Source organism: Alosa pseudoharengus, unplaced genomic scaffold (genome assembly GCF_046254945.1).
Source record: "Alosa pseudoharengus isolate Yale_2024_CS ecotype anadromous, Long Island Sound unplaced genomic scaffold, YU_APseudo_1.1 YU_APseudo_1.1_scf_13, whole genome shotgun sequence".
Taxonomy (NCBI): Eukaryota; Metazoa; Chordata; class Actinopteri; order Clupeiformes; family Clupeidae; genus Alosa; species Alosa pseudoharengus.
In genome coordinates this window covers 21,282,734-21,304,347 of record NW_027468598.1, presented here as the reverse complement: position 1 = coordinate 21,304,347, position 21,614 = coordinate 21,282,734, and the positions used below count along the sequence as shown (strand labels likewise).

Below are 21,614 nucleotides of genomic sequence, written 5' to 3'. Positions count from 1 at the left end.
TAACATTAGCCTAGTCTAGTGGGCTGTTATTACTAGCCTACTATTATGATTATTAACATGATTGTTCCCATGAACATTTTCTTTCCTTTTCCTTTTCTTGATATCAAATCAATTTGGTTTAATATCCATGCTGATTTCGTTGATTTCTTATTTTACAACCATTTGTCAACATTTTACAACTATTTAGCATTAAAACAGTGTTTCAACTTTTTATTTCACCTATAATTCAACATTGATTTTCTTGACCTTTTTACAACCATTTAACATTGAACGTTGTTTCAATGTTTGTCTACATACCCTTTTACAACCATTTAGCATTAAACATTGTTTCAACATTGTTTCAACATTGACGCAACAACTGACGTTATTTCACCTATATTTCAACGTTGAAGGTCGGTCGTGTGCCGGCTGGGGTTAGGTGGGCTTAACATAATGATTGATGGCAGAGTTGCAACCGTTTGGGTTGAATTCCCTGCTACTTGAAAACAAATAAGATGGATGTTGCTGTTGGCGAACAGTGTGACACGAGTTAAGCTTTTATTAAGTTGGCAAACGTTTGAACTAGCCAACTAGCTCCGCTGGTGGGAAACGCATGGGACTCATAGCACTGCGTGCAGAGGGAATTTGAAAGACAACTGATTATCCCGCCCCTCGGACTGAGCACTGCGAACGGTGAGTGCCCAGACCCTACATTTTAATGTGGGTCTGGCTCGTCAGGCTAGATGGGAGGGGCAATTCACAGAAACCATCTCAGTGTGAATCGTAGCCTTAGTAGCCGTGGACTTTCACTTTCGATGCGAAGCCTGTAGCCGCCTGCCCTGTGGAGAAAATGCTTGTTTACTGTGCGATTGCGGTGTCGATACTCTTATTTAACCAATCTTGTCTAGCAGGTAGGTGATAGACCTATGTGTAGTCCTATTAACTTTACGATTAAGCTAACTTGATGAAAATGTAGTAGTTTGCAAAACATGGAATAACTGTAGGCTATAACTGCACTAGGCTATTTTAAGTGTCAAAACTGCAGTTTCCCGAGTAGCCTATCAATTTCTGCAGTTTTGGAGGAATTATTTGCAGTGCAGGAACTGCAAATATTTATAACTGAACAGGATTTATAACTACCGTTATTTTTGTAAGGGCTTATAGTTATATATAGACTATATACTGTATAGGCAAATGTGGCTTTTTAAATATGGTAAAATGGCTTGTGAACACAGCAAGAAATTGAAATAGACAATAGGCCATAATCCTATATGGAAAACCCACTAATATATACACACTTAATTGCACGGCCTTTTATAATCATAAGTTAATATGCCTACTAAATTCCTCAGTAAATGAAAGAAAGCTGTCTATCAATCAATACATTTTCAAACCAGCACAGGCTACGTCAATGTGTGTTGCCAGCGCTGCCCAGATTTGGCTGGCGAGACTGGCACAAAAACGGAACAGTCCGGTTTGCTTTTTTTTTGTCTTTGTCTTGAGACACATTTTCAACATTTCTCTTGGCTCGCATATCACGAATTGCCTAGCCTACATGGTTTCCCCAAGGTTTTCAGAAGCTGTTTCTAGTGTTGTGTAAATTAACCTAACTTTGTGAAGCCACCAAGCCATACAGAAACAGACTTTGATCTCACTGTAAAAAAATCACTGAACTTTACAGCTCTGCAGACTTTACAATAGGCCTAGCATAGAGCAACAATTGGCTCCTTGTTTGTTGGATAGGCCTACATCTACTGACAGTCCACATGCTTACGCTTTAAAATGATAGGCTTTATATCTCTGCAGTAACGCAGAAATAAAACAAAATAGCCTACTGTAAAACCAAAAATACACCTCTGTATAAAGGAAAAACAGGCGTGGTGGACTCTAAGTGTTTTCAATCACCCAATGTGTTTTGTATTTTGAATAGATGTGTTGTACCAATGGTACCCATGAGATTTCATTTATGAACGAAGTGTCTTATGTATGATAGTGTGCAGGAGCAAGTGTGTTGCAGAAAGGTGCAAGTGTGTTGCAGAATTGCAACTAAAGTACAAAGCAGCGCTTTTGTTTGAGGTTAAGGTTACACTGTGTTTAAATAGTAACAAAAGCTTCGCGTTTTGTTACTTTGGTCTAAGCATGTAGTTTTCAAGCAATGGGCAAAAGCTGTATTAAGGATTTACCAAGAACTAGATGTACCGCAAAGTGGTACAAAATATGACCGCCACATTGTCTCCATCCCCTACTCTTGCAACATTTGTGTATGTAAATGAGTGTGTGCATGTGTGTGTTTGCTTTTGTGTTTATGTGTGTGTGTGTGTGTCTGCCTACCTGCCTGCCTGCCTGCCTGTGAGCGTGCGCATTTGCCTGGTTGCTTGCATGTGTGTGTGTTTTTATGTATGTGTGTTTATGTCTGTGTGTGTGTGTGCATGCGTGCGTGTGTGCTATGTTTGTGCATGTGGGTGTGTTTATGTGTGTGTGTGTGTGTGTGTGTGTGTGTGTGTGTGCTTCCGTGCCTGCGTACCTGTGTGTGTGAGTGTGTGCGTGCATGTGCTTGTGTCCGTACATGTGTGTGCATTTGTACTGTGTGTGTATGCGTGTGTGTGTAAGTGTCTGTTTATGTATGTGCGTGTGTGTGTGTGTGTTCGTGTGTTCTAAATTTTTTGTCCTTAGCATTCCTATTTCCTACACTTTTTTTTGCGTTCCGCTACTTCTCAAACATTGCCTGTACCCACATAATTAATGGACGAGGCGCAGATGGAGAGGATTTCTCGCAGGGTTCAGATTTAGCTCACCACTCACCAGCCAATCAAAAAAATAAATAGCCACCCGACATCCAATCAAGAAATAGCATTTGTTGTATCTGGCTGAAATTCCAAAATAGATTTTGGAAAAACTGTAATGTAACACATAATAGTTTTGTATTAATGGATAACTTGTGTTACGGTTTTTTTGATATTTGTTATTTTTTCTTTTAGGTATCCATTCTCTTCGTGCTCATGGCTTGGCCAGTCTGGGAACTTCATCTCCCAAGAGCATTAATATGTTAATATTAGACGACATTGTGGTCTACTATTATAGTCCTCTTAAGGAAACCCCAATGCCAAAATGGCTGAAGAGTTCAGATGGTGTTTTGTTGTGGGAGGAGATCCAGTGGGATTTTCAACATAACCGCCTTGTCCTTGATAAGGCTGTTAATCTTACAAGTAAACACTTCAGCAATACACATGGTAAGATTCTCTAACAGTTTGGGGGGGCACTTATTCTCAGTGTGATCAGAGCAAGTTTTTGACATGAAGGAGAAAGTGAATATCTATTTATAAAGAGAAGATACAAAGAAAGATAAAATAACTTAGAATAACTTAATTGACTCTGAGATTGAGAAACTCATGACTGATACTCTTCTTTTCTTGTCTTGTGTCTAGCCCACTTCTATCAAGGTTATTCTCAGTGTGAGTTTAATCCAGAGGATGAGTACATGTCAGCAGCTGTTAGCCATGGTTACAACGGTAAAGACTTTGTAAGTTTTGATGTTAAATCAAGAACATGGGTAGCTGCAGTACCTGAAGCATGGTTCTATAAAAGGAAAAGAGAGGAGAAGTCTGAGGATCTTCTGGGAATGATCCACAGCTATGAATACAGGTGTTTCAAGTGGTTGAAGAAGCTGCTAAATTTCAGCCAGGAAGACCGTAAAGAGAAAGGTAAAGATATTATAATTCTACTAATGCATCTTATTCAGTGATGCCTCAATCACTCATGTATACATACATACCACACAATTTTCAATGCACATGTAAGTAACATTCTTATTGACTTTCATTGCAGTTCCTAATGTTGAACTGGTTGAAAAGTCTTCCCCTGGTACATCTAATCTCAAGGTCACATGTCACGTGACTGGATTTTATCCTCGGGAGGTGCGTGTGGAGTGGCTGGATGAGAGGGGGCACAAATTGGTAGATGGAGTGATCAGTGAGGAAGTGTTGCCCAACGGAGATGGCACGTACCAGGTTAGGCGCACTCTGAAAGTTCCAGATGAAGCCCCATGGTCCCAAATCTACAGGTGTCAGGTCGTACACAGCAGTGTGACTGGGAACATCACTGTGGTATTGGGTAAGACCAGTTACAACACAGCTGTGTTCTAATACGATAGTAACCACAGTGGGATATGTGATTAGTGTCGGGATGGGAAAAAATCATAAGGCCGGTTTCCTGTTCATGAATTAAGCCTACTCCCAGATAAAAAGAGAGTGTTAATGAAGGTGGAAAGAGAACATCAATGGAGATTCCCATTGGAAAATGGACTACAACTAACCAGTCCTTAGTGTTTTGGGTCAGCCAAGCATTGGATGTACACTACGGTGTTGTTTTGTATCATTGCTTGGCTTTAGAAATGGCTTGAATTGAAGTGAATATAGTAATATGTCAGTTGTACAGTAAACGGCCTAAAACAAGTACACATGAGCTTGATAGCCTACTGGATCTTTGGGAACCTTTAGAACATCCAATATAGACCTGTGTATTGAGTAGAATCTCATGGCATAATTTCTTTCATCCTTTACAGACCGTAAGAGGAGCTTCACAGCCCTGATAGTGGGATGCTCCATTGGCTTAATTATAGTGACTGTGCTGATTCTTGTAATATATGTAAGAAGACGACAATGCCATCAAAACACTCCACACTCCAGAGCTGCATACATGTAAGTAGAGTTGCACAGGTCAGTATCTATGGAGTAGCACAGGAACACTAACTCTGTCGCATATGTAACTACATCATACACATACATCATTCTGGATTTCAGATACTTTTACAACAATACAATGCTATAAAAAGGCGTAAACAAGAAACATTTACTACTATACCACAAATGTGTATTGTAGCGATCTCACCCTCAGACAAGAATCACCTTTGGCCAGGACGGCCATTTATTGGAACAGGAAGACTCAGACACAATCAGACATACTAGGACAGGGCAACACAGGGGTAGTCTCAGCCGCACATGCAACACACAATAAGGGTTTACCACACACATCAACACGAGGATAAGCACATGAGGTACAACCAAAGAGACTAACACGCTAACAAATACACAACATGGTAAACGTAACTACAACTATTATAACCGACATTACACATTCTAGCATTCACTCGCATTGCATTCTGGGAGACACTCATTCAGCGTTGGACATGAACATCCACCGACGCTACAGTATTATCCTGTACCTTACAGATCATGCCTTTCACCACACTTTCACCACCACTTAATGGAACAATATAAGAGCAACAAAAAACATCTAGCCATTTGTTTCTCAAACAGATACCTAAACCTAAGCTGGACACTGGAGGGTAAAAGATTCACTTTAATTTAGGAAGGAAGTTACAGGAAAATTAGAACGTACTAAGCTATACTGTAGGCTACTTACGCTTACGCTTAGTGGATATTGTAAGAAAGTAGATGGTGAAAGCTTTACTTTAATTTACATCCTTTTAGCCTATGTTACAGTGTATTTAACAGGACTTACACTAAACTCAGTGGCTATTGAAGAAAATAGAGGGAGAAAGCTTTACTTTAGTTTATTGCCCGCACTGTTACTTAGGAGCTTACTCCTGTTCCTGACACCCTCTAAATGCATAGCCTGGCCTCGGCCTGCCTACTAAATGCATGCCAAGTTTCATGGAATTCCGTTCATTGGGGAACATATCGCAACACATTTAAACACACACACACCTAAAGACAGGCACACACACACATTACACATGCACATGCACACACACTCACACACATGCACACACACACAGGCACACGCACACACACACACACATAAACACACACATGTGCTCGCACGCACGCGCACACACACACACACACAAAAACGCACACACATGCAGGCAAGTAGGCACACACACACACAGATAAACACACACAGATAAACACACACACACAAACACCCCAAAAGTTGCAAGAGTAGGGGCTGGAGTAGGGGATGGAGACAAATTGACAAGCGTGAGAATGTGCAGGACTGAGCAGCGTCATATTTTGTACCACTTTGCTGTACATCTAGTTTGTAAAATGTTTGTAATTTACTCAGTAATACATACTTCTTCCACCATACTCGTAAGAAGATTTGAGTGAGTATTAAAACCTATAGATTCGAAACATTAGTTTCCTGAAATATTGTTTTTTTTAATATTCACCAAATACCTGGTAATAGCCACTTCCTTCTCAAATCATAACCTTATACTATACTATACTTCACATATATTTTTATGCTTTACTTACCTAGTACTTACCCTGTAATTCACAAGCTGTAATTTAAAGTGTTTAAACAGTAATCAGTAATCCATTATATATTCAGGAAATCATTTTAATATGAGTCATATGCTCATATTTGAAAATGTTGTAGTATGGCCCACATCGAATAAATAACAGAAAATGTTTATTAAAGCAGATCAACACATTAATTTAGTCATTGGCCATAACATGGCTTATCGTGACAGAATAAGTGGTTGATAATAGTAGAGACAGCTCTTGGTACAAATTGGCCAGTTACAGTATGTACATTTTGCCCAAACACCAAGACCTACTTCACCAAGACTTACCTTCTTTAAACAATTTCAGGAGAACGACGACGGATTTGAACTTGCCATCTGAACAGAGCACGGAGCAAGAAAGTTTCAGTCCACAATGCATTCATGATACTCTGTACACAATGCATTCATGATACTCAGTACACAATGCATTTATGATATTCAGTACACAATGCATTCATGATACTCAGTACACAATGCATTCATGGTACTCAGTACACAATGCATTCATGATATTCATTACACAATGCATTCATGATATTCAGCCACCTCTAGAAAATGAACTGTTGCTGCACCCTTTCATTTTCTTTTTGTGCTGGCATACCTCCATCTACATCCATTTCAAAGCTTTACTCACATGCCCTTCTTGTACAATATGTGAGGTAGTTGTTTTTAACAAGATGATATAATGACAGTTTTCATTGTCATCCTGCATGTGCTATGCTTGGACTAGTTTTTGTATATATGCCTATATACTGTATACTTTCATCTATTTGTATATTTTTTACAAACTTTGGATTGAATGTGCACAAGGAATTGGAAAGAAATGGATTGAATTACTTACTGTTTACTGACAGTTAACTCACTGTTTACTAACAGCTTGTAATCAAAGGAGGCCAGGAGGCTATGCCTTTATTAAAGGTGCTCTAAGCGATGCTGGGCAACATCACTTCTGTTGACTTTCAAACAAAACAGAGAGCTAGCCCGCTACTTCCTCCCCCTCCCTCCCGTGCTGCTCCCGTGCAATTGAAACTCTCCTAAACGCGCATCTCGTCTGTGATTTGCTGGAACAGTTTGTTATGTTTTCATGGGCTAGGTTTGCCCAGGTTGTTTTTGTTGCCGTTCTTGGAGCCTGGGCTGTCAGAGAGATCGCGTTTTTTACAGTGTATTCAGGACACAGACAGCTAGCGGTTGGTTAGGTGCTTTTTGCAGTAAGTGACATAAAATGTTTTAGCCTAAAAAACGTGTGGCATCGCTTATAGTACCTTTAAAGAGGTTATTTTTCACTGAGATGTGTTTTCATGCCATCAAACTACTTGATTCCTCTCCACACTCTTATTTTATGTTATATAAACTTTAGAATAGATAACAATTGGTAGAAAATCACCATGATCAAGTCTTAAAAACTCTGGTCTAAAGTCCATTTCCATAAATGTAAATAATATGTTTATAGTCTGTAGTCTGTAAGTCTGTAGAAATACACAAAATTGCATATAATAGTTTTAGTAATTGTTTATTTGGAAAATGAAGTCATAAAAATAAACATGGTGACATTGTAACCAAATATCACAATTTTCCCTGAGTCTGATTTTCTTTTATTCTCCTTCAAAATCAGTGCATTATTTATTTTCCTCCTATACTTCTTCCTCCAACGTCCACCTGTAACATTCACTCAAATGCTACTAATTTATTTGAGAAATGTTTCTTATACAGTAGGCCTATAGTTCTTGAGAAACACTCACTACATCAAAGAGAAAAAAAAATCTAACATTACCTCAAATGCTGTTCTCAATCCCCCAAATGGGGCCATAATTACGGTTTCAATGAAGACTCAAAAGGGGGATCAGAGCAGCCTTGGGGCCAGTAGTCTAAAACAACTACATCCTTCATCAGCAAAGTCACCTCTGACTAGCATTTAGGCTAGTGGAGGTATTAGCCCTATTCAGGGCAATTGATTACATATTGATTACCAGCAGGCTGATCAGAAACAGACCCAGGCCCTGGCATGGGTGACCAGGCTGGCGCGAAGCCCTGTTTGTCTCTACCGGGCTGGCGCTCTGCTGGCGGGCGGCCAGGTGGCAGCGCCGGCTATTGCCCGCCCTGTCCCACACCACCAGCTCTGCCGTGGGGGCACAGCAGGCAGACACATAGCCCAGGCGTACGGGCCTCCCCCCGGCCCAGGACGTCACGCTCAGACGAGGATCCCCCGCCACCATGTGGTCTCTCTCCGAGCCATGACCCTCCTCTTGAGAGTCCCCTGGCGGGCGTCCATGCCTGCCCTTGCTGCCGCCGTGGTGGAGGACCTGCAGTGTGCCCTTGCCCTGGGAGAGCTGGACCGCAGCCAGGCCGGAGTGCCCGCGGTCCTTCACAGCTAGAGACACACTCCAGTTGCCCAGGGAGCACTGCTCAGGACAGGACGCCTGCACAAGCATGGCTGAGCAGGAGGGAGGAGAAGTGTCGTTGTCCTGGCCAAAAAACAAACAGGAGATGATGACAAAGGAAGACCATCTTACACACATAGATGTATATGGATCAAAGCCATATATTTGCAGTAATCAGTATTCCTTTTTGACCTGCTGTGACACTCACCTGTGGGATAACAGTCAGGTGGACCACTGCGTAGTTGGAGTCTGCAGAGTCCCGTGCGCGGACCATCAGGGTCAAGGTGATGGCCTCTCCTGCTGCAGCTTTCCTGGGGGTTTTCAGCACCACCTCCCTGCTAAAGAAGCTCCTCTCACTGATGTGGAAGCTGTTGACCAGTGGACCATAAAATGAGTTCACGATTCAAGATTACACCAGAATTCACAGACCTTCGCTGAAGTTATGTGGTTGTTGTATCAGTGATAAAGAGTAGGATATTGGATTATTAGTCATTAGCTTTTGCTCTTGTCCAAGGTGACTTAAGTCCACACTAGTCCGAATCAGTTTTGATACGGATTTTCGGATCAAATCCAATCTGCGTCCACAAACAGGTTACATTGAACTAACTACATGGACAGCCCCCCTGGAGAAACCTTAGGGTTACAATGGTAGCAGCCTAGAATTGTATTCACAACCTTCAGGTGTTACATTTCATAACATATACGACCTGTATAATATGAATTTGCTTCCATGAAATTGTATGCAACCACTGAAATGTTTGAAATGAACCGCTTCTGCCATAGACCCTATCTCCCACCTCACTGCTGTAGGTATTGTCACCTGTAGGGTCCTGTGGGTGAGAGGTAGCCATGGTCGTCCATAGCAGACAAGGAGAAACTGCGGGCAGGGCCGTGGTTCCACACCTCAAATGCCACGCTGGTGTTGTGGCCAGGAACCAGGTGAGAGGAGGACAGAACCTGGGAGAGACAACAGAGTGGACATTTACCTTGCACTGAAATGCTATGATGGTAAGACAATTTGAAATAGTCTAGTTTACCCAAAAAAATGAAAAAAATCTGAAGATATACAGATATTAGGACATCCTTATATGAAAATGAACAGATGCATCTCAAACAACATCAGGGAAAAGTCCATTGCCCTGCACAGACTAAGAGATTAAAGGTTTGGGAAAGTATTGCCGGTGTTTATTTATTTGCTGATTAGAGCTCATCTCAGGTCCACATTTCTGTATCATAAATTCTTTATTCTAATATTTTGAGATTCTGGATTTTTGTAAACCATAATCATCAAGATTAGTATAATCAAGATGAAAACAAAAAAAAGGCTCGAAATATGTCACTTTATGTGTAATGAATCTAGATTATATGAAAGTTTCACTTTTTGAAATAAACTTTTTTCCATGATATTAAATTTTTTAGAGATGCACCTGTGCTGTATTACAATTTTTTTCAGTCGCTAACAAGGATTTGTCCAACCAGTTGTCACATTTTCAAAACTCTAAATACAATTAGCACAGCATTGGTCTTTTGTGGCCATACCATTCACACATTTCATGTCGTTTTCACAAGATATGCAGTCAATGAAAACATTTCCACAATGCTTACATTTTCTTAACAGACAAGCTATACCTACCAACAAAATTATGGATTGTTTTTGCATTATTTACGAATGTTAACACACAACATCCCACAATAGTAAAAACAATATTCCAAACCTTAGATACAGTATAGGGCAATTCCACAGAAAAAAATACTTTTTGTCACATCCATAACGCCAGTAAAATCAAATAGTCTATACCAGATGCCGTATAGGACATTCAAGACTCACTCATAGCTTTCTATTGAGTGGTGAAGATTCTCCATTATGCCAATTTTGCAAAATGCCTCTGTCAGTGAGATATTTTGATCTGTTGCCCTGCCTTGAGAACCAAAAGACAACAATTTTATCATCAAAATTCTATAGCTGATGTTTTTAGTAAGGTCCCACCTTTGAAGGTTTTAGAATATCTTATTAGCATAGATTTTAAAAAACATATTTAAGTTTCTGTAATACAGTGTTCTGGCCATTAAATAGCCTTAGTTGCGGAAATGGCCTTAAATTAAACAAACAAACAAACAAACGCCAGTAAAATGCCTTGGCATTTGTATGATGTGAATGGTAACGTTCATTTTTTGTGCATTTTTTCTCATGTACATTCTTCAGCCAAAAATAGCAAATGCTCATCACATCATACCATACCATCACATTTTATTGGCATTATGGATGTTACAAAAAACGTAATTTTCCATGGAATTGCCCTATAAAAACCTCTGCTTCTGCAATGATATCAGTTCAAAAACAATATATCTCAGCAGATAATAAACAAACAATTACAGTTTTTTTCAGTCGACAAGCGTTCAGACAACAAGCGTTTGTCTAACCAGTTGTCACATTTTCAAAACTCTAAACACAATTAGCACAGCATCGGTCTTTTGTGGCCATACCATTCACACATGTCATGTCGTTTTCACACAATATGCAGTGAGTGAACACATTTCCGCAATGCTTACATTTTCTTAACAGACAAGCTATACCTCCCAACAAAACTATGGATTGTTTTTGTAGTATTTACTAATGTTAACACACAACATCCCACAATAGCAAACACAATATTCTTAACCTTAGATACACTATATCAAAACCTCTGCTTCTGCTCTGCTTCTGCTAGCAAATGGTTTTATCTCAGGTGCATCGCCTTGGATAATATCAGATGTGATATTGATGAAAACATGTGGCCTAACTCTAAAGATCGCAGAGATGAGATACAGTAATTTAGTGCTTTTTTTAGTTCCCCCCTTTTTATCTGGGCTTTTTGCTGTTGTTTTTTGTTCAGAATGCTCTTGTGTGTTTCATGGATATTTTGTTCACTGTAAGCAATACTGTAAAACGTTTTCTGTTCTATCATACTGTAAACAGTATTTCTACTGTACCTCCTGTAGTAAACAGTAAAGGGAAAAAAACTGATTTGCTTTTTACTGGAATGCTTTTGAATGAAATTTGAATTACATGTGGACATACAGTTCCCAACCAAGAAATGTAGTGTAAAAACTGTGGATAGAGCATGTTTTGCATGCAAATACCTGTAAAACTGAAACATAAAAATCTATGCAGTTTTTGTAATGTCAACAATAGCCAGTATTTTGAAACCTGGTGTACTTTGATTGACTACATGTACCTTATGAAGAGAAAACAAGTGTTATTCTTTGACAGAATAATTTCATTTTGAGTCAGATTTCCAGTGTTTTGGTAAAGTTAGTGTGTGCAGAGAAATATGTGTTCTGTTTTGAAATGAAGAGTTAGTATATATTTAACAAAATGTGTTTTTGAGAAGAAAATTATCCATTTGGCCAATTGTGTTTTGTAGGTGTGAGTCTGTGTTAAGAGTTTAGAAAAAGTATCTGAAGTATGGGTAAGCGCTTGTTAGCGATTGAAAAAACTGTAATAATTGACACACAACTGATTTATGTTGAAGCAGGGCTAGGGAGGAGAGCAGGCCCAAGGAGAGGGCATGGTAGAGATGTAAGAATGCGTGGTGGTGGCATTCCATATGGCTGCAAGAACTGTCAGTGATGAAATTCGTGCCACTATCATCGACCATGTAATCAATGCAATGTTGATGAAAACATGTGGCCTAACCCTGAAGATCGCAGAGATTAGATACAGTAATTGTGTGCTTATTTTTAGCTCCCCCCTTTTTATCTGGCCTTTTTGCTGTTGTTTTTTGTTCAGAATGCTTGTGTGTTTCATGGATATTTTGTTCACCCTAAGCATTGCAATACTGTAAAACTTTTTCTGTTCTATCATACTGTAAACAGTATTTCTGTACCTCCTGTAGTAAACAGTAAAGGAAAAAAACTGATTTGCTTTTTACTAAAATGCTTTTGAATGTGAACATAACATGTGAACATACAGTTCCCAACCAAGAAATTTAGTGTAAATATTGCATGCAAATACCTGTAAAACTGAAACATAAAACTCTATGCAGGTTTTGTAATGTCAACAATAGCCAGAAACCTAGTGTACTTTGAAACCTGGTGTACTTGGAGTGACTGCATGTACCTTGTGAAGTGTTATTCTTTTACAGAATAATTTCATTTTGAGTCACTAGATTCCTAGTGTTTTGGTAAAGTTAGTGTGTGCAGAGAAAGATGTGTTAGTAGTATATTTAACAAAATGTGTTTTTGAGAAGAAAATTATCCATTTGGCCAGTTGTGTTTTGTAGGTGTGAGTCTGTGTTAAGAGTTTAGAAAAAGTATCTGAAGTATGGGTAAGCGCTTGTTAGCGATTGAAAAAAACTGTAAATCCAGTAATACAGTATTCTTAGCAAGTGATATTTGCAAGTAAATGGATTGTTCCCAAAGAATTTCACGGCCCTAAAATTGGAAAGCTAAAAAAATATATTGTGTTACTAAGCTAAGTTCAATGTTATTTAATGATATTCAGTGTGATGCCAAAAGGTCTTCTGACTGGCTGGTGTACCTGTATCTGCACATGAGTGGGCTGGATCATCTCTGAGGAGACCCTCTCCACCGTGTTGCCGTGACCGTCTCTGCCAAACAGGTGCACACAGAAGGGGGTGTGCGGCACTGCCTCTATCCTGCCCACCAGCTCCTGCTCCGACGTCCACAGGGACGACGTGGAGTTCAACGCCACGTTCTGCAGGCCCTTGCCGCCAGCTCCCATCAGCGTCACGTGACTGAAGGAGGTCCTCTGAGCCGGGGACAGGCCCGTTACTGCCAGCACCAGGAACACCGGTAAACCTGGAGGGGACACGGTTGGCCAGGAAACAGGTGAACCAAAGAGATGTTGATCATCATCACCTTTTGAGTTTAGAAATAATTAACTTGCTCTTCTCTCCTATATCTTCATGAACTATCAAACCACCACTCATTTTAGAGGTTACCGTTCAGTACTTTTAGAGGTTACCGTTCAGTACTTTTAGGGGTTCTGTTCAGTACTTTTAGGGGTTACCGTTCAGTACTTTTAGAGGTTACTGTTCAATACTTTTAGGGGTTACTGTCAGTACTTTCAGAGGTTACCGTTCAGTACTCTTAGGGGTTACTGTTCAGTACTTTTAGGGGTTACTGTTCAGTACTTTTAGAGGTTACCGTTCAATACTTTTAGGGGTTACTGTTCAGTACTTTTACAGCATTGTATGAGGCCAGTGAGGTAGGTAGTACAAGCACAGTGTTGACTAAATGTGTTCCTCTTCATTCTGAAACTGAGCACTGTGGGATAAGCGTATCCAGACTGTAAACAAACCGGCTATTGGGCTGCCTTCCACTCGAGACAGTCCAGGATGGGTTTCATTTGCCTCTGTGGCAAGGTAATAGAGGAAGTCCAAGCTGCTGTCACCTAGGAGACAGTAAATATGAAATAATAAATAAAACCTAAAATAATAAAGTATGTGTGCACATATCTCCATATGAATATTATAAATGCAAAAAAACAGCTGATGTTCAGCTTTTATTCACTGAATATATACAAATAGTTTAACTCAACAGGATTAAAACCATTCCATTAACCATTTTAAATTTATACATAACATAATTGAATCATGCAGCACATAAAATGATGCCAATGCCTTCGGGGTGAATTTACCGATGACGCTGAAAGTGACATTTCCTCGAGCCTTGGCTGTGATGTGCCACTGGCCCTGCTGGATGGGGGGCCACAGTGTGACCCGGTACAGGCCCTGCAGACGCTGGAGCTCAGCCAGGGGGCCGGGGGGCCCCAGCAGGGGCTGTGTGTGACCTGCGGGGCGGAGACAGAGAGACACAGCCGGAGAGATCACAGTGGTGTCCACAGTGGGGCATCCTCACAGGCCTCACTCTTGTGTTGTCTCAGTGACATTTTATCATCCTGCGTGATGTGGGATCTGCTGGGATTGTGTGATTTCTACATGTGTGAATCTGTGCAAGCTGTGTGTGTGTGTGTGTGTGTGTGTGTGTGCGCGTGTGTGGATGACACAGTAAGAGGGAGAGACTTTTAGTTCAATGTGTGTTTGTATGTGTCACCAGTAGGGCTGTGGAGTGTGTGTGTGTGTGTGTGTGTGTGTGTATATATATATATGTCACCATTAGGGCTGATGAGAGTGCAGTCCGTTATGGCACCAGCCAGGTGTAGCGTGACGTTGCTCATGCTCCTGTCCACCTGGAAAGCATGGGAACAATCCGGGTCCACGTGGCTCTCAGCATGCAGCAGAGTCACCTGCACACAGACGCGCAGGGCAACATCAGTCCCAGACTAATCTCTCTCTCTCTCCCATGTCTAATGACTTCTCCTGCTGTTCTGTGACTACACACTATGTGTTGGAGGACAGGATAATATAATGGATTGCTGCTTAAAGGTACATTATATAGGTTTAGGTACTTTTGGCGACTCTAGAGCTCCCTCTAGAGTTGCGATATATTTATATTTTACTCTGCTGTTGTAAATAGCAAACTTCTCGTGACTTATCCCCACACACAATTATTCACACACACACACACATACACACACAAACATATATATGCATATAAATATATATACATACATGTATATACTGGGTGATTCCTGTAATAAACTTTGACACTTTTGAAAACATGCAATGGCAATAAACAGCCACAAGGTGGAACCCTCATCTGCAGCATGCCCTTCACTGGATGGTCCCACTACACGTCTCAGCTCAAGACTTGCATCATACCTTGCTGGCTGTGGCTATGGTATCCTGAACGATGGCAGAGACCTTTTCAATGTCTTTATTAGAGGTGAAGATGGTCAGGCCACCGGACACTGAGGCCAGAGAGGTGTAGAGAGAGAAGCGGTCAGGAGAGAGAGTTTCCCTTCTCCTCCTCATGCCTCTTTTGGTGTCCTCTGTCAACAGGAATGTCACCTGGCAGCAACAATAAAATGGCTTGTTTGCATCTGCAGGTGGCTTAATAAGGAGGGTGTGGCATTGTAAATATTTCTGTAGTGATATCATCATCTTACACTTTGACCACTAAGTATTTCATTTGACTGTGGATTATGTTGTACCTTGCTCTGTTTCTCCAGTGTCAAAGCCTCCACAGAGTTGTAAAGGTGCCGGTCCTTGGCAGAGGCGTCAGTGAAGACAAAGATTTCAGACAAGGGTGGACTGTTTGTTAGTGCCAACTGAAAAAACACACACGCCCACACACACACACACACACACACACACACACAGACAGAGTGTAACAACTGGCAAAAATCAAGAGTAAAACATGCAAACTAAACAAACCCATGTTGTATTTAGAATATAATATCTCACACCTCTACTCATATTCTTAGGTCTTCACTCACAATCTAAAAGTCACCATGATCATAGTGAAGAAATAATACAGATGGTTACTTCTGGGGTCGCACCCTGGAGTAATTCATTCAGTTAACATATTAAACAAACACATATTATGAAACTCAAGCTCAGTGATGGTAATATCTCCCCTCCTCATGAACTACATCAGTGCTCCTACATGTATTAAAATGCAAGTGACACTACATTTGGGGAAAAATCACTGATATACCAGGGTCTCCAGGGTTTACCTGGATGGCTGTGAAACACATCTCGGGCTCGTCACCTCCGCCCAGTGCAGTGAGGTCATCTAGGTAGTGCAGAAACTGGGCCGGGTCATCGGTCTCATACACAGGGCCCACTCCTGGGACACAATGACCATGATTTCATCATAACATTTGTCACAGCCATCATGCAACATCAGGAAATGCAGTCTGTACAAGCAGTCTGTACATGTTTCTTTGAGCTGAAGGCTCTTCCAAGAGAGATCTATGCAAAAAAACTGACTTGTTTAATTGACTTGTTTATTTTTTTTATTTTGGAGGGACCATGAGCCATTTTAAACATACTTTTTGTCATTTGATGCATTGTACAAGTGTTACCCTTACATCTGTAGTCCCGTGACAGGCCACAGTTAGACAGTCAGACAACATTCAGTAAACAACCAGACAGACAGATAATACAAATAAAGTACAGTAATCACTACGAAACAAAACCCACCCCTTATAAATGTCTTACTTTTGACCTTAAAACCCTTCTATAATTAAGTCGGTTTTAAGTAGAAATGTGCATAGATTAAGGTCGATTAAGGAGAAAAGCCTTCTGAATTTACCCCTTCTTTGATTTCTCCTTAATTTACCCCCTTAATCTAGGAATCCCTGAATTAACACCTTAAAATATAAATAAAACTTAAATTGTCCTTAATTACCCCCTTAATCACAACAAATAAAGGGAACCCCTGACTTGACTAGCCTGGGTGTTCCCATGCTGCCTTGCGCGCGATTTGATTCACGCTGCTAAGGCAGCCTGGAGACCATGGAGCAAATTTTCGCCTGAGATAGGGGACCGATCACAGAACAAGGGGGAAAGCAAGACGATGATGAGCTATGCACAAACGCATTTGATAGACATCCGTGGCACCCAATAAATAGCCTGGCTAGCGCCACCACTTCTCAATGAGACGTGGTCTGGGAACCAAACGTTAATTTTCTCGTATTTGAAAAAAATGCCCAGATCCGTTTATTGGGTGCCACGGATGTCTATCAAATGCGTTTGTGCATAGCTCATCATCGTCTTGCTTTCCCCCTTGTTCTGTGATCGGTCCCCTATCTCAGGCGAAAATTTGCTCCATGGTCTCCAGGCTGCCTTAGCAGCGTGAATCAAATCGCGCGCAAGGCAGCATGGGAACACCCAGGCTATGACTTGACACCTTAAATGTAAGATTAAGGGGTTTCACACTTACACCTTAAAATGGCATTTTAAGGTAAAGTTAAATTAGTTAGTTAATTAATTAGTTTTACAAATTAAGGGCCCCTTAATTTAAATTAATTGGTTTTGGTATGTTTTCAGGGGTAAGTTAAGGCAAGGTACATCACATTCGTAGTGAATATATCACACATGGTTGATAATACAGTACATTATGTGTCGTTTCACTTATTCAATTACAATTAATCCTGTGGAACTGAAGACGTGGCACATACCCGGGTCATGGAATGGCACCAACAGGAAGGTGCCTGGCTGGGCGTGGCCACCATCACGTGCTCGGGCCTGGATGATAGAGTATGCACGCAAGCGGGCGGCGGAGATCTCCTCAAACATGCTGCCAGTGGTGTCAATCACAAACACCAGAGCTGGTGGCTGCCTCACGCTGAACAGTCTGCAGTCACACGAATGCCATTTCAACAGCTATATCAGTTCAGGCAAGATCGGATTATCAATTTCAACAGCAAACTCAGTTCAGGCAAGATCACCGTTACCACAGTTCAGGCAAGATCAGTCTATCAATCTCAACACCTATTTCAGTTCAGACCTAATCAATTGATCAATTTCAACAGCTACTTCAGTTCAGGCAAGATCAATTTATCAATTTCAACAGTTACTTCAGTTAGTTCAACTAAATCAAATTCATTCTACTGCATTCAGCATAATTCTGTAATGTCTGGTTCAACAGTCTGAATTCTCAGGAGATTAAAGTATAGTCTGAGTCCAAACAAAACGTTTAAGAGGGCTGACCCCTGACCTTAGGAAGCTTTTGGGCTCCACTATGTCCCGAAGATCACGCAAGACCATCAGCGTCGCCATGGTTGCGAGCTTGGCGGCCTCGGCATGTAAATAGTGGTGGGGGGAAAAGAAGGGCGACGTGCTGTCCTTGTTGATGCCTCCCCGGGCCCCCTGGTGACGACTGCTGTCTAGAATCCCGCCGTGGCTACACTTGCCTTGAGAGAGACACCTCACAGTCACTACAAACTCATATACTGAGATGATTGTATTGTACACACATAGTATAATATCTAATCTATACTACCTGGTGGCTTCATGGGATAGTCACTGAAGTAGCCAGTAGTAAGAAGAGGGAACTTTGGATTGTGCATTACTTTGAGGATATTATTTTTACAGGTGGGCAAGTGGCATTCTTCACAGGTATGAATATCCTCTATAAGACAACAGAAGAATGGAAATCAGATTAATTAAGAGTATTCTACAATGTAGAATTGGTTTCTGTTATTTGTGTGGTTTCACATTGACAGAGCGATACACGTGTATGTCACGTATTAGAGGTATCACTTCCTGTTAAGCGATGGAAAGATTGACAGTTCATATTAATACTAACAGTGAGAAGTGATTAATACAAAACTATCTATTGCTTCAGTAACCGTCATGGAAGTTGCTGACCTGATGCTGTTGGTATTGCAGTAGCTTTGGGATCTAACAGATGCTGGTAGATTGTCTTCTGTCCCATTTCTACCCAATTACTGTGACTGTAGAAATCCTACACACAATTACATGAACAGATAAACACACTCAATTCATTATATTTTGCTGATTTGAGTCTACTTGTTCACCACTGTTTCAATGGGATTACGGAGTCTTAAATCATATTAATATGGTTTAATTTAAGATCCACTGATCTTAACATTATATTAAAATGTTGTGGTATTCATAGTAAAATGAGTACAAAATGCTATGGTAAGATATAAAGTGCGATATCATTGGAGCCTAGTAGCCATCCTTTACCTGCAGTGAGTGGAAGAGCTGGCCCAGATTGTGGCGAGCCCCCTGATACTCCCGGGCCTTCGCCAGCAGCACACTCTGGTTCCAGAACTCCCGCAGCATCTCTGTGGCAGCATCCACGCGCTCCGAGTCGAAGTGGTAGATGGGGTCAGAGCGCGTGGCACTGAGGAAGTCCATTTCTGCGTTGGCCCGGACCACCTCCCCGACGGCTCGCCAGAACCCTCGGCCCAGTCCTTCCTGTGAGCCAGATGAGAATGTTGTTGTTAAATGTCTGTTACATCTCTGCCTTTGCCTTACATTTTGTGTTGTCTATGGATCTAGATTCTACTGGATAACTGTTGACAGACTCACATTTACATTTTTGTATCACATTCACGCTTATGTTCTTCTGCATATAAGGAAAATGACTTGTGTATTACAGGACCCTTGTGATTTTAGGTACCACACTATATACAACCAACTAAATCCTGTAGGTGTGCAATTTGAAATGGGATGTCATTTTTTATGCATGTCAACACTTTTTCTCGATTTGGGCATCAAGCCTTTTGCCCAACTAGGACTTGCTGTGCCCTTGTCGCTTACATGTCTCTGGCTGCCTGAGTGGTGTTGTCCTGGCAAACCCTTCAACGTCTCCATGGTTACATTGAGGATGGCCTGCTCAGTCATGTACTGGTGCGTGTAGGAGTCCCAAGACAGGGTCAGCACCCGGGACCAGAAGTTGGGCAGGAAGGACTGGCATCCTGGCAGTGCCACGAGCAGCAGGCCCAGGACACACAGCCTAATCCATGGTTTGGCCTCCCAACCTCTCCACACCATTTGCCAATGTCAGTGCACTGTATGGAGCATAACAGATAACACTACAGATAAAGCGTATTGGATGTGATATATATATATATATACTGTATTTGCGTTAAACTCACTGCAAATTTGTCCCCATTAAGGCATTAGCTCCCTCTCCACCCTTCATACTAAATACATTTAGTGCTAACACAATGTGCTCTCCTAAATCTTAAGTATAAAATATTCATACAAGTAGGGTATTACATGTGTGTTGTGTCCTTACTAGGCTATACTAAATCATTGTTAAAAATGTTTCTTAACTGTTAAAATAAAAGAGTGCAGACACTTTGTGTGTCTGACACCACACTTGTTTACAGGATGTGGTACAAGGGAGAGACTGACTGACGGGGTCAAAGAACTGTTCCTTTGGTAGAATGTGTGTCATTTCTTCTGCTTATCTTTTGTACCAGAAGCATGTTGTGAATAAGCAAACAAATAAACACGTACACAGTACACACACTCACACAGTACACACACACACACACATACACACATGCAGGCACGCGCGCAAGCACACGGGTTCGCGTAAGCTTTTGTCTTCAGGGGAGTTTACGAAGAGAGATGCATGTATGACTAATGATTTACAACAAAGTACTAAAAATTAATGGATGAATGAATTACTTTTGAGGAAATAATACACAGCATGGATCATGTCTCTGTACAGTTTGAATCCTAACTGATGGATTTTTATGAAAAGAAACAAACTAAATGTCCTATCAATATCACAAATAACTTCATGGTAAAAAATGCAGCACGTTTCCTATCATAACTTTTCCAATCCAAATCAAATTGTTTGTACTTACCAAAAGAGTTATGATACTGTTTAAACTCTTGGTGGTTGATGCTGAGTCCTAAATGTGTCAAGTTCCAGTAGTAGACTAGTCCAGTGATCAGCATTATTTGCCAGCGCTGTGGGTTATGTTACAGTTACACTACTGCATACATCTTTATTATCAATTAATTATTATCATTCCACTGTTATTCTAAGAATGGAACACTGGAAAATTACATCACAAACATTACTATAGAGTATGAATTTTGACATTTTTAAATCAATTTAATGGTGTATCTATGTGCAAAACCCTGTGCTGTGTACAGAGGATTTATTTGTCTTATAAAACTATAATGTAGACAATGTACAAGTATATAATGACTATCTTAATACATTGTAAGCTACTGTTAACTATTAAGCATTTAGAATTTTGTAGTAAGATAAACAATAGCTGTACACAGAGTATAAAAAATGGGTGTGGTCTGCATGTAGATCCTTGTTATCTTACCAGTCCTCTTTGGACATAGGCTCCGCTTCAGCCTACACGTCCAGTCTATGTGTGAGTGTGTGTGAGACTGACAGGCACGCACACACAAACCACATGTTGCGCAGATCGTTTCTTTGCGAAGGAAACCAACTCAGCCTCTGATGCTCTGCTTCAGCTTCCACAGAGACACACGCTCAGCACGCCACATCCTTTGCGGACTGCGCACCCTGAGTCTGGAACACTGACGCTGTCTGTCTGTCTGTGAGAAAGCTATGGGGAGTGACTC

The 21,614-nt window shown here is 40.9% G+C and overlaps 2 protein-coding genes across 2 annotated transcripts; one reads left to right on the top strand and one right to left on the bottom strand.

Annotated features, from left to right (window-relative positions):
* The first annotated feature begins 789 nt into the window (after positions 1 to 789).
* LOC143121870 (major histocompatibility complex class I-related protein 1-like) lies at positions 790 to 7,830 on the top strand. Its single transcript, XM_076282518.1, has 6 exons — positions 790 to 890; positions 2,958 to 3,209; positions 3,405 to 3,680; positions 3,805 to 4,089; positions 4,541 to 4,676; positions 6,597 to 7,830. The coding sequence occupies exons 1-6, from the start codon at positions 830 to 832 to the stop codon at positions 6,697 to 6,699; spliced, it is 1,113 nt and encodes a 370-aa protein (XP_076138633.1). The 5' UTR covers positions 790 to 829; the 3' UTR covers positions 6,700 to 7,830.
* Positions 7,784 to 21,469, bottom strand: vwa7 (von Willebrand factor A domain containing 7). Its single transcript, XM_076282515.1, has 18 exons — positions 21,350 to 21,469; positions 20,873 to 20,978; positions 19,812 to 20,062; positions 19,233 to 19,466; positions 18,891 to 18,987; positions 18,523 to 18,651; positions 18,238 to 18,433; positions 17,699 to 17,874; positions 16,250 to 16,362; positions 15,725 to 15,841; positions 15,393 to 15,581; positions 14,785 to 14,917; positions 14,309 to 14,461; positions 13,970 to 14,062; positions 13,187 to 13,467; positions 9,488 to 9,624; positions 8,876 to 9,035; positions 7,784 to 8,751 (listed from the first exon to the last, which is right to left on the bottom strand). Exons 3-18 carry the CDS (start codon positions 20,043 to 20,045, stop codon positions 8,242 to 8,244), a joined length of 2,952 nt encoding a protein of 983 aa, XP_076138630.1. The 5' UTR covers positions 20,046 to 20,062; positions 20,873 to 20,978; positions 21,350 to 21,469; the 3' UTR covers positions 7,784 to 8,241.
* Between the last annotated feature and the right edge of the window lie 145 nt (positions 21,470 to 21,614).

Excerpts from the sequence above, each read along its gene's own strand:
- LOC143121870 (XM_076282518.1), top strand. The coding sequence starts at position 830 with ATGCTTGTTTACTGTGCGATTGCGGTGTCGATACTCTTATTTAACCAA. Across the intron at positions 3,681-3,804 it reads GGAAGACCGTAAAGAGAAAG|TTCCTAATGTTGAACTGGTT; the intron begins GTAAAGATATTA and ends CTTTCATTGCAG. Across the intron at positions 4,677-6,596 it reads CACTCCAGAGCTGCATACAT|GAGAACGACGACGGATTTGA; the intron begins GTAAGTAGAGTT and ends AAACAATTTCAG.
- vwa7 (XM_076282515.1), bottom strand. The coding sequence starts at position 20,045 with ATGGTGTGGAGAGGTTGGGAGGCCAAACCATGGATTAGGCTGTGTGTC. Across the intron at positions 18,434-18,522 it reads CTATCCCATGAAGCCACCAG|GCAAGTGTAGCCACGGCGGG; the intron begins GTAGTATAGATT and ends GTCTCTCTCAAG. Across the intron at positions 14,462-14,784 it reads CACTCTCATCAGCCCTAATG|GTCACACACAGCCCCTGCTG; the intron begins GTGACATATATA and ends TCCGCCCCGCAG.